At 46.9% G+C, this 15,653-nt stretch overlaps 1 protein-coding gene across 1 annotated transcript in view; it reads left to right on the top strand.

Moving 5' to 3' along the window:
- The window catches only part of ALDOB (aldolase, fructose-bisphosphate B), a 30,160-nt gene that overhangs the window by 11,721 nt on the left and 2,786 nt on the right, over positions 1-15,653 (top strand). The window contains exons 2-8 of the mRNA XM_053297710.1: positions 3,336-3,452; positions 4,592-4,803; positions 6,352-6,406; positions 9,519-9,679; positions 9,837-9,920; positions 14,560-14,734; positions 15,332-15,531. Coding sequence (XP_053153685.1) covers positions 3,341-3,452; positions 4,592-4,803; positions 6,352-6,406; positions 9,519-9,679; positions 9,837-9,920; positions 14,560-14,734; positions 15,332-15,531 — 999 coding nt within the window. The 5' untranslated portion in view covers positions 3,336-3,340. The remainder of the gene's footprint in view (positions 1-3,335; positions 3,453-4,591; positions 4,804-6,351; positions 6,407-9,518; positions 9,680-9,836; positions 9,921-14,559; positions 14,735-15,331; positions 15,532-15,653) is intronic.

Genomic DNA, 15,653 nt, shown 5'->3' with positions numbered 1-15,653 from the left:
GCTTATCTCAAGCAAAAATATGGTGATAAGGGAAAGAGTTACACAGCTCCTTCGCACCATCCTCCATTAAAATTCACTTGTCCCTCCCCTGCTGTATCTCTGCTACCAATTTTTTTTAAGCCTCTGCTTCCTATCACCATCCTGTATTATTCTTTCTCTCCATCTTTCCTTGCCTCTGTTGGCGTTCCAGTGCATCGACCTTTTGCACCAACTATCCTAATGACCACTAGGGGCATTGGGAGTAGAGGTAGTTAGTGAGGTCTCCTTACCTGTCCCTGCTTGCCTCTATTCTATGACCCCTGATATGACTCTTCAGGTATTTCCTGTGAGAGTCAGAATCCCTTCCTTTCCTCTTAGAGAGCAGATGGAAAACATCTCTCTCTCTCCCTACCTATTCATTATGTAGTTCTTTAGATTAGGATTAGGTCTTTCCTATCCAAAGTGTACTTCACCAATAAAAGCTTAGTATTTAGCTCTACAAGACTCTCCATGTGTCTTCTCTAAATAGCTGCAACAACTAAACTCTGCATTCTTCTCTGTAACTGGAGTGGGCAGCTTCTTTGGAATGGAAGGGCTGTGCCATTGAGTAGGTGTCAACTCCTGGCGACCACAGAGCCATGTGGTTTCCTTCGTAGAATACAGGAGGGGTTTACCATTGCCTTCTTCTGCGCAGTCTGAGATTATGCCTTTCAGCACCTTCTTATATCGCTGCTGCTCACTATAGTTTTCCATATTCTGGGAAACACACCAGTGGGGGTCTGAACCAACAGCCTCCCGCTCTCTAGACAGGTTGCTTCCCCACTGTGCCATTAGGTGGCTTAGTAGTGTGCACGGATCGGTTCGGAGGCCATTCTACTGGCCTCCGAACCGGTCCGGACAAGGGGTGGTTTTGGTTCGGGAGGGTTAGGGTGGGGGGTTCCATTAAGGGCGGGGGGGGGCTTTACTCACCCCTCCCGAGCTTTGCTGCTTTGGCGCCATAATTAGTTTAAAAAATGCGCCGCAGAATCGCTCGCCACCCGCTCGCCGCTCCGGGGCTCCTTCTTGTCTTCAAAATCGGGCAGCAGGATACTTCCCTGCTGCCCTCGAAGCCCCCTCAAGCCATTTTAGCTCTTTAAATCTCGCCCCGGACCGAGTGCTATAGCGCTCGGGCGGGCGGCGGGGAGATGTCCGTCCATCCGCCCGCCCCCTTCCCTGCCTTCTGTGAAGTGCAGGGAGCCTTCTGTGCGCACGTGCGCAGAAGCAGGGAGCCTTCTGCGCACGCGCACACAGAAGGCTCCCTGCACTTCGCAGAAGGCAGGGAAGGGGGCGGGCGGACGGACGGACATCTCCCCGCCGCCCGCCCGAGCACTATAGCACTTGGTCTGGGGCGAGATTTAAAGAGCTAAAATGGCTTGAGGGGGCTTCGGGGGCGGCAGGGAAGTATCCTGCTGCCCGATTTTGAAGACAAGAAGGAGCCCCGGAGCGGCGAGCGGGCGGCGAGCGATTCTGCGGCGCATTTTTTAAACTAATTATGGCGCCAAAGCAGCAAAGCTCGGGAGGGGTGAGTAAAGCCCCCCCTGCCCTTAATGGAACCCCCCACCCCAGTGCCGAACCGCAGGTCCGCGGTCCGGTGCACACCCCTAAGGTGGCTTGGTAGCTTCTTTAGTGCTCTGCTAATTAACTGGGGGTAAAAATTACAACCCCCAACTGCCTCTGTCCATCCATTTGTCTCTGGTCTGCAAGCAGGGCACACACTCTCCCTCTGATTTTTAACTTGGAATCCCTACTAGCTCAGATTAGCAAAGACGCGGTGATTAGTTGCTGCCTGTAATCAATCACTTACCTGAGTAGGGAAGGACACTCATGCCACATCATGAGAGCCAGCGTGGTGTAGTGGTTAGAGTGCTGGACTAGGACCAAGGAAACCTGGGTACAAATCCCCATTCAGCCATGATACTTTCTGGGTGACTCTGGGCCAGTCACTTCTCTCTCAGCCTAACCTACTTCTCAGGGATGTTGTGAGGAGACATTTAAGTGTGGAGTATTTAAGTGTGGAGATTCTCTGGGATCCTTGGAGGAAGAGCGGGATATAAAATGTTAATTAAAAAAAAAAATCATGAGTGGCAACTGGTTTTGTGGAGTTCTGCCAGTGTTTTACGTAATGATATGTCCACATACTGGGTGAAGCACATCAGGGAATGTGTGGAAACTATGCCCTGGTGCAAATCCCCAGGACCACCTAATGTCTGCTGGCTGCTGGAATTCTTGCAAAGCATTTTGCACTAGGTTGACCTTGGTGCTCTCCTGCCAGGCACTTTATGTTCGTAAACCTTGTCTGATCTAGCAAGGTACTTTATGTTTTTAAGTGCATACTTGGCATCACTCAACAAAGACTAGTGATTATGCCTTGTTATAAAGATTCTGAGTATGCACTCTTGCAGACCCAACCATATAGAACAGGACCTTCTCTGTGGTAGCACCCAGACTTTGGAGACAGACAGACAGACAGCCCACTTCCATAGGGAGTTCATGCTGCCCCATCCCTCTTGATTTTTGCTGTCTCAGGAAGGCACACCTTTTCCACTGTACCTTTAGGCCGGGTTGAAGGATCTCTCTGCTTCTAGTGGTTTTATATTGTCTGTAAAACAGATAGGTGTGTGTAATTTTTAAAAAACCATATGTAATTGTTATTTTAATTGGTAGTGCTAGCTGCCTTGGGCTACATGTGATTAATGGCATATACATTTAAATAAGATTAATTTAGAATTTGGACCATGGGGATCCCAATAAAAAATAAGTAGAGCATGCAAGACTGAAATCAGCTCGCCCTTGATGTTTATGGTTCCTGAGTTGCACAGCTTTTTATATTTTGGCTAGGTGACTTCCATGTTTAATATTTGTTATGCTACTTATGCATGGAGGAGGACGTGGCACCTTTGGGTACAACGGCTGACATCCTGACTAACGAAGCATGTGTGCTATAGGAGAAAGTGCCAGTGTTGCTCCTGAGTTTCAGACTAACGCAGCACAGACACTTGAACTGGGAGTGGGTGGAATTTAGATGATCTGCTGGAAGTGCTCTGTGCCACCCTAAAATATGTCCCTCAGGGCTGCACAGTCCTTCCAGGGGAAGGGGAGGCTATCGAAATCCCCATCTCTGTGGACTGCTGGATTGGTCAAACCCACCCTCAGCACCCACTTGGTTAGTCAGGATGTCGACCAAAGTGTCTTTTTATTGTTGAGCTTTATTTTAGATTGTGTTGTGTTTGTCACTAGAATGCAACAAAAACCAAAACCCCGTCACATGATTAGCTGGATTTTATTCACTCACAATTGAAATTGGGGGTTGTTTTCAGCCATCATGACCCACCAGTTTCCAGCACTCTCTCCAGAGCAGAAGAAGGCCCTCTCTGACATTGCTCAGAAGATAGTGGCTACAGGCAAGGGAATCCTGGCTGCCGATGAATCTGTGGGTGAGTCTTCTTGAATCGTCATCAACTTTTATTATCCTTTTCCAATCTCTTTTCCTCCCCTTTTTGAGATGATGAGAGAAGTAAAGGTAAACGAAAACTATATCTCATTATTCAAGAAGCTGTTCCATTCACAGAAGTAAATCCAAAGCTGTGTCAGTGTTCCTGGGGCGAGGAATTCTCCAAGGCAAACCTTCTGCCCCTCCAGCACTAAATTCTAGGCGTGGGCATGGCCTCAGAGCTGGGGAAGGAGGGAAGTTCATTCACTCCCTTCTTCTCCTATCAGCGGGAGCAAAAGGTCTGATCTCCTCCCCGGGAGACAGTCAGACCAACAAGCCTATCCCGGCGGATCTCCTCATCCTTGGCAGCCCCTGGCTTAAATAGAGCCCTGCATTTCAGACACTCCTCCCCACTTCCAACCTGCTCCATCTTCCCTGGCTGGGCAGGTGTAGTGGCCAGCCAGCCAACCCCTGGCTCCCAAAAGGGACTTCTTCTCTAACTCCACCCCCTTCCTTAATATCCCTGCACCCGTTTGCTGCCGTGGAGTTAATATTGTTGCTATTCCCTCACCACCAATCTGACATCTCCTGGGCTATCCCCACCCACCCCCCAGCAGCTGTTGCACTTCTCTCCAAGCCCTCCCTGACTCCTGAGAGGTAATTACTAGGGTTGCCTTGGCATTTGGAGCCCCCGGCTTCCCTTGGCACTCTGCCATTGGGCTGGGTACACAACCCTGTCTCTCGGGGGAGGGTAGGAACTCCTGACAAGCTGAAATATACTCTCAGAGATGATCACATTACAGAGCCCTTCCTGATTGTACAACTTTAGACTGCAAGCAGGAGATAGGAATTTTGAACGTTTGTTCAACATTAAACAACCACCACCATCTCTTTTTGCATATAGAAACTAGCAAATTGGGAACATCCCCTCGTCACATGATGATAATTCTGAACATATGGTTCATCAGTCGAAACTGGGCAAATATGTGAGAGAGCATTATACTTGAATTAAGGTCCACATTAATCTCACACTGACTGACTTAACCACATGTATGTTGTTTCCTTGGGTGAAGTTACTAGAAAATGGGTAAAGACTGAAGCACAGCCAAAGCAGTTGCTTTAACCTTTGATTGCCCTTCATAGGCACTATGGGTAATAGGCTGCAACGGATCAAAGTGGAAAACACCGAAGAGAACCGCCGTGCCTTCCGAGATATCCTCTTCTCTTCAGACAGCTCCATTAATCAGCAGATTGGGGGAGTTATCTTTTTCCATGAGACCCTCTATCAGAAGGACAACACTGGAAAGCTCTTCCCAGCAGTCATCAAGGACAAAGGAGTAGTAGTAGGAATCAAGGTGAATGTTTTCAAAACCCTTTTCCAGAGGCAGCTGTGCAGAAAGGTTCCCAACTAGGAATACACAAGCAAAGGCATCAAGCGTTTTGGCAAAATACCCTCCTCCACTGCCACCTCTGCTTCCCTCAAACTCCAGTATTTACCTCTGGGACTGGGAAAAACGGAGGCAGGGGGGCACTGCTGGACAACCTTACTCACTGGGGTCTGGTACTATTAGTCTCAGAATTCCCAATGGGATGCTAACACTATTTTTTTCAGTTGTGTTGGGGGAAAGGCCCTACAAGGACCCTTTCTCCATTAAAAAAACTGGCACAAATTCTCAGACACAAAATTATCAGCAGCACCCGTTTCCACTGCCTTCACCATCCCAGCCCCAAAGATCAGCACTCGGACATTAGGAGTGGCTTGATTGCAGGATCAAAGTGAGCCCAGGCCTGCTTAGAGAAGTTTGTGCTTGTTGGAAGACCTGTGCTTGTTGGAATCGGCTCACAAGCATCTGGGTAAGGACTTTGGCAAGTGCCCTCTCTCAAATCCTTGTGACATCCAAACCTTTGTCTGCACCTCCCATTGCAGTGATCTTGTTGCAGGAGGATGAGGGGGTTGCAGGCCCATTTATCAGTTGGATTACAAACAAAAAACCAAAAAACTGAACAGAGGGAATTGAGCTGCTAGGACTGCTCTGCAAATGCTTGTGCAAGAATTTGCACACAAGAGCTCATGGTATAATAGTAAAATTCAAATGGCAGTTTCCATTATTCTGCTTGTACAAGAGAAAGAAGATATTTGGATTTAGTTCCATTTTTCCTGTGCAGCCCTTCTGAGCAGAAGACACCTTTGGATCCATCCAACACTGTGTCCGCCTTCGGACATCACACAAAACTGCAGGCAACCATGCCAGAGGTTGGGATTTGTGGCCACATTGTGGGAACCCTTGGTTCCATTTGAAAAGTGACCCATGCTTCCCAGCCAAAAACCTGAATGTGCACCCTCATTTGGTCTTCAGTTTTGAGGGCGATAACGCCAGTTAAAAAGTGGTGTCGTATTGCCCAAAGGCTGCCACTATTTCTAACCAGAGTTGAGGGTAGGAAGCTCCTCCCTCTCTCTGTCTCCAGTTGGCTGCCACAGCTGTCCTTCATGAGAAGGAGGAAGCCTGTGCAGGCAATCCCCCCACCCAGCTCCCCGGCTTCTTAGTCCCCAGACTCCACATTGGATTGTCTGAGAGTGGAGGGGTGGGGGAGGCGGGAATGGCAGAAAACCACAGTTTCCTCTTATGTGTGAAGGCGGCCTTGGAAGTGAGGAGGGGTGGCGTGACATAAGAGGACTTATTGCTGGCAGCATTGAGGCTCTTGAGCATGCCCTAGTAGCCATTTGGTTCAGTTGCTCAATAGAATACCTAGTGTTTAGCCAATCTGCAGAGTTATGCAGATGAGATTAAGTATATCAAGTGTGTCAATGAAGTCAATGTCTAACAATACATGCAATAATTTGTACCACCTACTACAGTCCTTCTGGTCATGTTTTGCTAAAGCTTGCTTTTCAATATTCACAGCTGGATAAAGGAACAGCCCCATTAGCAGGAACTAATGGTGAAACCACCATTCAAGGTGAGATATCTTCTCTGAACCTGAAATCTGAAATGGCACTTACTTACAATGCAATTGTACAATTCTGCTATAAAACAGTTCAGATGGTACATTTACTGAACCAGGATTAGTGTCAGAGAACATTCCGCCCAGAGACAAAAGTTTGGGGCGGTGTACACATTTGATAAACAAAACAAACATTCTATCTAGTGAAGCAGAATGTTCACATTCTCAGTCAGAGAATGGTGACAACCTGCACAGGGGAATTCAGAAAACTTTTATGCTGGAGGAAGAACTTCACACAGGCACTAGAGAAAATAAGTCTTTTGTATTGTGGGAGTGGAGGACTGGGGCTTGAGACACACAGGCTGATTCTAGTCCAGGAAGCTCAGATGGTGAGGAAACCAAAGAAAGTAAAAACATGAACAAGGAAAACTTACCATAATACCTAGAAAGAAGGAACAGCATTAGTGTAATAAGAACAGAGGCTAACATCCAGACTAAGTTACTCCTGAGCAGTCATTTAAAATTAAGTAGTCCTTTAGACTAGTCTCTGAGTAGTACTATTCAGTGAGGTAATTTATACAATTCAAATTTGTGTTCTACCCAGGTTTGGGAGCTGTGTGTGCTCTCAATTTTTGGTTGTGTGGAAGCAAGGTAGTAGGAAAACCTGGGTAGAAGTGGTTGTGTGGAAGCAAGGTAGGAAGCAAGGTTCATTCATTCATTCATTCTCTATGTAAACTGCTTCGCAAACTTTTGTTGAAAAGCGGTTCTTCTCTAGTTGAAAAGCGGTATATAAATATTTGTTGCTGTTGTAGTAACCAGGTTTTCCTACTACCTTGCTTCCACACAAGTGAAAATTGGGAGCGCACACACACACAGGTAGAACACAGCTTTTGACAGTGTGAATGACCTCACTTTGTGCATTAGCTTCATTCTCATTTTCATATGTACCCCAAAGCAGCAATGTATGCAAACCTAGCCCCAGCTTCTCTTTCCAAGTGCTACACTTTGTAGTCTTTCAGGGCTTGATTCCAAAATATCAGCTTCTCCCAATTCAAATATCTACGGATAAGGATCACATTCCCTCTCTGACACATTGGGTAACTATTTACTTAACTGAACTGCAAGGGCAGGAAGAAAGCTACAGTTCTCATGAGACCTCACTCTCTTGCTCAACAAGCTTGCTCACCTATGTTGCAATTGTTTTATTTATTTATTTTTATTTAACATATTTCTATACAGCTCAAAACTTACGTCTCTGGGCATTTTCTGTGCTTATGAAATCCTCTCATTAAAAACCTGAAAGGAAAATGTTTCATAACAAGCATTCCTCAGGGCCATGAGCAAACAGAATTAATCAAGGATCAAGTTCTAGAGGCAGCAATAATTCTAATTAACTCTCACAGGGCTAACCTAGATGGTATGGTAAACTGGCAGCTGCCACACAAAATGGCTGCCGTGTATCTAGTTCCCACCTCTTTCTTTCATGTCTAATAGACATTGAGGTCATTCACACAATCCAAAACTGAGACTGTTCTCACGAACAGCTATGGCCGGGTGAAGTCAGCCAAGCCTGGGCTTGGCTCACCATGAGAACCATGGTGGCAAAACTGCCTATGGAACATGCCCTTAACTCAGGCTAACTGCTCATATTCGAGCACCAGCTGCACCCAGCTGGCACAGGAGAGGTCTACACAGGAGAGGAGGAGGGTTCCCTTATCAGGGAAGAAGCTCTTCCCATGGCAGCGGAGGAGGAGGTGTTGTCAGCTGCTAGCCCAGCAGCCAGATTGCACTCTCCATCCTCCTCCCCAGTGCCCATTGCTGGTGCAACCCCTGGTCTGAGGCTGAGGAGGAGGAGAAGGAGGAAGTCTAGTCGTTCCTGGACCTTCTCAGCCCTGGAGAAGGTGCATTGTGGGATTTCTTTGCATCCCAACCCCCACACCTCTGCACTGCCTGAGGCAGCAGCGGACCATCTGGGTGCGTGATATGCGTGCCCAGCAACATCTCGGTAATCATTTTCAGGGAAGGTAAATGGGTCCACTGTGTTCTACCCAGGTTTGGGAGCTGTGTGTGCTCCCAATTTTCAGTCATGTGGAAGCAAGGTAGGAAAGCTACCCAGGTTTTTCTCCAACCTTGCTTCCATACAATCACTTCAACCCAGGTTTTCCTCTTACCTGCTTCGACACAACCGGAGATTGGGAGCACACACAGCTACCAGATCTGGGTAGAACACAGTTTTTGATTGTGTGGATGACCTCAGTAAGTTAATCTGGATGTCAGCCAGTAGGGATGTGCACAGAACCACGGAGGCGTGGTCCAGCACTGGGAGGAGTGTGGCTTTAAGGGCGGGGGGGGTAGTACTTACCCACGCCCCCCGCTCTTCCCCCTCCGACGCTGGACTTTTCTAAAATGTTTTTGTGGCGGCAGAGTTCCTCCCTGCCTCCCCTGCCCCCATTGTTGTCTTCCAAGTTCGCCGGCAGCGGCAACGAGCGTGCGCACACCATGATGGGCACATGCGTGGCGCCAGCTTTTACTGCTTGTAAACTTGGAAGAAAATGATGGGGGCAGGGGCAGCAGGGAGGAACTCTGCCGCCCAAAAGACGTTTTAGAAAAGTCCAGCACTGGAGGGAGAAGAGCGGCGGCGGGGGAGGGTAAGTACTACCCCCCCCACCCTTAAAGCCACACTCCCCCCCGCCCCGCTGAACCGGCTGAATTCCGGACAGGTCCGGAGGCCTTTTGCATGGCCCCGGACCGGTCCGTGCACACCCCTATTAGCCAGTGGCATTTACCAGCCCCACATACAAAACGGGCCTTAGTGTGAGACATTTGCTTAAAGCAGCAACATTGTTGTTGCTTTTATTATTTACTCGATTTATATACCATCTTTCTTCTGAAAATGGGGAAATTGTATTGGCAGTGTACAATAAAAATAAGGCAGTTCAAATTACATTAAGATACAAAACACTATAACCAACCATTTAAAATCAAGAATACACTAATCAGCCACAGGAGTGTGTGTGTGTGTGGGGGGGGGATCTAAAGCTTCCACTGAACCACTTCCAAATTCAGCCCTCTGTCTCTAGCCACTGAGTGCAAAGCACTAAAGGACACCTCTTCTTTTTGCCTGCAGGTCTGGATGGCCTTGCTGAACGTTGTGCCCAATACAAGAAAGATGGAGCCGATTTTGGCAAGTGGCGTGCTGTGCTGAAAATCTCTGAAACAACTCCCTCCGCTCTTGCTATCGAGGAAAATGCTAACACGCTGGCACGTTATGCCAGTATCTGCCAACAGGTACACATGCCTCATTTCTCAGTGTATTTCTGCCTGTTTGACTGGGGGCTTGGTGGTGTAAGGAGCCTATTAGCCTTTTTCCTAATTGTTTACAAACGCACACAGGCTACCAAGCTAGGCAGACTTTGATAACAGACTCTCTCTCTTTGATCTTCAGCATGGACTAGTCCCCATTGTGGAACCTGAGATCCTACCTGATGGAGACCATGACCTCCAGCGGTGCCAGTATGTGACTGAAAAAGTAAGGGTGTTACCAGAAGTGCACCTTGTTCAGAAACCATAGTGATGATAAGCTCTTAAACTAGATTGCATTTCTAAAACTAGAGGCTCTTTATTTTATTTTATTTATTACATTTCTATACCACTCCATCCAAAGGCTCTGGGCGGTGTACAACAAGTAAAAAACAAAGGTAAACACCATTTAAAACAAGCTACTGAAAACAATGTAAAAACAAATTTAAAATGATTCAGAATAATTTAAAACCAAGTAAAATACTTAAAAATAATTTTAAAACCTTGGAAGGCCAGGCCAAAGAAATAGGTCTTTAGGGCTCTCTTGAAAGCCAACAAGTCCAGACTACGGATATCTGTTGGGAGTGCATTGCACAGACCAGGAACAGCCACAGAGAAGGCCTGGTTCTGAGTTGCCACAAGATGTGCCAGTGGGAACTGGAGAGGGATCTCTCCAGAAAACCTCAGTGTACAATGGGGATGATAAAAAGAAGGCGCTCTCTAAGGTAACTTGGACCTAAGTCTGTACCGATTAAAGCCTTTGTCTCAAAACAAGCTCACGTGAGGGAAAGAAATGCTGGATCATCCCTGCTGAGCTGCCTGGCTAGGCTTTTTCTAAAACTATTCTGTATTATCCGTAGATTCAAAATACTGCCACCATCACCTCTTTTGTTTACAGAAATTCTCTGGGCTTGGGGTGGGATAACCCAGAAAAAACCTCTCTTAATTTGGTTCTTGGACAAGTACAAAAATGTTCCATGTGCAAATCTACACAGGGCGAGAAAACTGATAGCTGCTTAACATATGAGGACGTGTTTGCACCAGAGAAATCTCCCTTCACCTCCACCTTTTCCTGAGTTAAAAACCAACTTGGAGAGGCTTGTAAAAAGGAAAGAACTAAAAAAACCCAGTTTTATTCAATTACTACAGACTGCTTCCATCTGAGGCTTTCTCAGCTTTTAGATATAGTTAAGAATACTTCATAGGATTACAACAAAATATTATCTTAAGGCACACTTATATGTTTACGAGGCTTTTGTAACACCTTAGGTGGGTTGGGCGTAGGCTAGAGTTTCTTATTTTAATTATGTTGCAGGTAAACAATACTGGAACAGTATCAGGCATATACAAAGCACACACACAAAGAAATATAAGTTTCTAACGCAAAGACTGACTAAACAAACTTCCCCCTAAATTAATCTTCCTGAAGCCAAAGCCAGGCTTCCTTTCCTTGAACTCACCAAACCCCTGTTGAGAATCAAGCCCCTGCAGTTCTATCTTCCAAGAGCTGCAATCATCCTGTTGCAGCAAACTCCATTGCCACATGTCCCCTTGCTCCTCCAGTACAGAATTTCCTTTCTTGTTCCCAGAATTCCCAGCAACAGCTCTCTAGGTCCCCCTGCCCCCTGGTGGACTGATTGGGCAATCTCTGTAGGTCACCAGCCCATCAGTCAAGACAAGAGTTCACTTCCAGTTAACTCTTTAGAGGGTGGGGAGCCTGGTCACTACAAAGTCGTTCAGGGCTTTAAAGGTAATAACCAGAACTTTTTATTTTGCCCGGAAACATATGACAGCCAATGCGACTGCTTGAGAGCAGGCATAATATGGTCTCTCCGGGTTACCCCAGAGACTGTTCTGGCTGCCACATTTTGGACTAACTGAAGTTTCCAAACTACGTACAAAGGCAGCCCTATGTAGAGCGCATTGGAATTGTCCAACTTGGAGGTTACCAGCTGATGCACCTCTGTTTTGAGACCATTCTCTTCAAGGAATGAATGCTGCTGACAAATCAACCGAAGTTGATGGAAAGCACTCCTGGCCAGAGACTCCACCTTCTCAGGGAGAGGGCTGGATCCAAGAGCACTCCCAGGCTGCGTATCTGTTCCTTCTAGGGGAGCGTTACCCCACCCAACAGAGCAAGATCTAACTCATTCCTTAAATTCCGATCCACCACAATGAGCACCTCTGTCTTGCTTGGATTCATCTTCAGTTTGTTGTCCCTCATCCAGGCTATTATTGCTTGTTGGCAGGCATTTAGGGAGTGAATGCCATTCCATGATGATGATGATGATGATGATGATGATGATGATGATGATAAATAGATTTGGGTCTCATCAGCACATCAGCATACTAATAACACCCTGCACCAAATCTCCTGATGACCTCACCCAGCATTTTCATGTAGATGTTAAAAAGTCTTGGTGACAGAATGGAGCCCTGAGGGACTCCATATAACAGCTCCCATTCTGAAGAGCAACCATCACCAAGCTCCACCATCTGGAATATGCCTGAGAGATAGGAGTGGAACCACTATAAAGCAGTGCCTCCTATCCCCAATTCCCCCAGGCGATCCAGAAGGATACCATGATCGATGGTACTGAATGCTACCGAGAGAGCCAAAAGAACCAACAGAGTCACACTCCCTCTGTTGATTCCCTGGTAAAGGTCACCCATCAGGCTGACCAAGGCCATCTCAACCCATAGGCCACTCTAAAGTCAGTTTGAAATGGGTCTAGATAATTGGTTTCCTCCAAAATGTCTTGGAGCTGGGTAGCCACCACTCTCTCAATCACCTTACCCAACCAAGGGAGACTGGAGACTGGCCTATAACTACCCATTACTGAAGGATATAGGGAAGGCTTCTTAAGAAGTGGTCTAATCATTGCCTCCTTCAAACAAGGAGGCATCCTACCCTCCCTCAGCGATGAGTTAATGATGTTAACTAGGCCATCTCCAACAATTTCCCTGCAAGGATCCAGAGAACAAGTGTTACATATCAGATATGTCCCAACCTGTCCAGAAGGTTTCTCACAATCTGTGAGAAAGGGCTTGAAGGGCCAGGGAAGGAAGCCTCAAAACCCCTCAAAGCCTCAAAGACGACCCTCTCTTTTGGTCTAGGAGCGGAGATCATGCACCCAGACATACAGCTGCCCTCTCTGTCAGCGCAGAGGGTCTGGGTGCCAGGAGCCGTTGCCCTGCCCCCGGAACTCCCATATTTATGGTGCATTATGGTGATTCCCCCAACACTGGCCGGGAGCCCTGCAGTCTCCCAGCCCAGGCTGCTTCAGATGATCAGAAAAACGGGACTAAGAGAGAGCTCACTCTCTTAACCCCATTTAAGAGGGTGGCTGGCTGGCAGGTTTGCCGCCAAGGCACTGCAGGATCAGGTGCGATCCTGCTGGTACTCACGCATGGGCAAGACCAAGCTGAGCTTCACTAGCCCAGTTTTGCCTGCATGTGAGAACAGCCTCAATGAATCATAGAGCTGGAAGCAGCTTTGAAGCCATCTAGTTCAATGCAGAAAATGCAGAACTAGAGCATCCTCAAGAGATGGCCATCCAGCCTCTGCCTGAAGACCTCCAGCAAGGGAGATCATACCCCCAAGTTATTGGTTCCATTATCAAACTACACCTACTGTTAAGAATTTTCCCCTAATATTCAAGAGGAATCTATCCTCCTGTAACTTAAGCCCATTTGACCTAGTCCTGCCCTTTGGGGTAGCAGAGAACAATTATTTATCCCCTGCCATGTGACAGCTCTTCAGGTATTTGATGAGTGCTATATGTCCCCCTTCAGTCTTCTCCTCTCCAGATTAAACACATCCAGTTCCTTCAACCTTTATTCACAAGGCTTGTTTTCCAGATCCTTGACCACCTCCACTGCCCTCCCTTAAGCCCATTCCAGTTTGTCTAAATCCTTCTAAAAGTGTGACATCCAGACTGACCGTTTAATTAATGTATTTAAAACATAGTGTCCTGTGTCTCCACAAGCTCAAGCCAATTTTCAACAAGTGTCTTTTTTTGCATTGTAAATAATATTCAGAACTCTCGAGTCCCAATAGAACACAATTTTACTGTGTTCCTAAAATACACCTTCTGCCCAGATTAAATCATGTTATGGTATGTTCATGTCTGTTTAAAAGGAAAGGGATTTCAAAAAATAAAATAAAAATCCAAGGCTTTGGGTTCAAGGCTTTGGATTCACATCTACAGAATGTGGAAGCTAGTCAACTTTCCATTTCAGAGGTGATGGCATGCTAATAGAAGGGCTGCAAATCATACTGCAAACAACTGCAAAAATTCCCTACACAAATGTTATTTCCATACAGAACACCATGTACGGAGGCTTTTCTCACAACCAGGGGCTGCACCAAGCAGGGGTAGGCTGCTTGTAAGAAGCGGTGGGATCCTCGCAGTTCCCTCCACTCCTCTCCCACCTAACACCCTTAACCCCGGCTTTTAGCTGAGGTTAAGGGTACTCTTGCACCCTTAACCCAGATACTGGGAATCACAGAGATGGGCACACAGAGCGCCCATCGGAGGGGGGAATCTCCAATGCAACACACGTGCTGTGCATTGCACTGAGGGATGCCTGAAGCCTGGAACAACAAGTTCCGGCCCCAGATCCCTCTGCCCTGCTCCGTGCTTCACAGAGTAGGGCTGTCCGTGTGGCCGCATGGGAGGCACACTGAAGCCAAGCTGCTTGGTCGCCTTCCCCCCAGTCCCTCCCTGCCTGATGAGGGCGACTGTGGGAATTGCCCCTCTGTATGTTCTACCTACATATATGTTCTCACAAAAGGGACAAAGCCTATACATAGAGCAGAATTATCCGATACGAGTGCTTCACCCCAGTTTCTTTCTGTGTCCTAGGTGCTGGCTGCTGTTTATAAGGCCCTGAATGATCACCATGTCTACCTGGAGGGAACACTGCTGAAGCCCAACATGGTGACTGCAGGACATGCTTGTCCTAAGAAGTACACCCCCGAAGAAGTGGCCATGGCCACTGTCACAGCTCTCTCTCGCACTGTCCCTGCTGCTGTTCCTGGTAATGTTTCAGTCCTTGCCATCCCAGATCTTGGGCTTCTCCTACATGCACAGTTCTCCATCTCGGAGTTCATGGCTCAGCTTCTTCTAGTTTAGGCAGTTTTATTTGGTAATTTATTTTGGGACCCTGATCTACTCTATAGTTAAACTTTATTTACAAACACATGTAAATTCTGTTTGTAGTAAATGATTAATGATCTAATTCATATATGCAAGCCATCACTAGATGCCATTGTTAATTTGCAAACCAACCAAATAAGTTAACCTTCCATTTGACTGGGCTCTGTCCTGTAGCATTTTTTATTTTTTACATTTATATCCCACTGTACCTCCAAGGAGCCCATGGTTATGTTTATCCTCACAACAACACTGTGAGGTAGGTTAGGCTAAGAGATATGTGATTGGCCCAGACACACCCAGTGAGTTCCATGGCTGAATGGGGATTTGAACTCGGGTCTCCTCGGTCCTAGTCCAACACTCTAACCACTACACAACACTGGCTAATTGTTCATCCAGCTATACCCTCCTCCCCACCTCTTTTTACCTTCACACCTTCGTCTTTAATCTTCTATATCTTGGTTTCTTATTCTTCCTGCAGGAATATGCTTCCTTTCTGGAGGCCAAAGTGAAGAAGAAGCTTCCATCCATCTCAATGCCATCAATCTGTGCCCTCTGCCTAAACCCTGGAAGCTGACTTTCTCATATGGGCGGGCTCTGCAAGCATCAGCTCTAGCTGCATGGTCTGGCAAACCTGAGAACAAGAAGGCTGCACAGGAGGCTTTCTGTAAACGGGCAAAGGTAAATCAGCATCTTTAAATGAACCAGAATCCCAATGCAGAGAGATGCTGAGAGTAACAGGAAACGGAAATATCAGTATGTGGTTGAATCTTAGTCATCCTTTTGTTCTAGTCTTGGGGTCA

The sequence above is a fragment of the Hemicordylus capensis genome, chromosome 2 (genome assembly GCF_027244095.1).
Source record: "Hemicordylus capensis ecotype Gifberg chromosome 2, rHemCap1.1.pri, whole genome shotgun sequence".
Lineage (NCBI taxonomy): Eukaryota > Metazoa > Chordata > Lepidosauria > Squamata > Cordylidae > Hemicordylus > Hemicordylus capensis.
The sequence above is the reverse complement of the archived record's forward strand: the minus strand, read 5'-3'. Positions and strand labels throughout refer to the sequence as shown.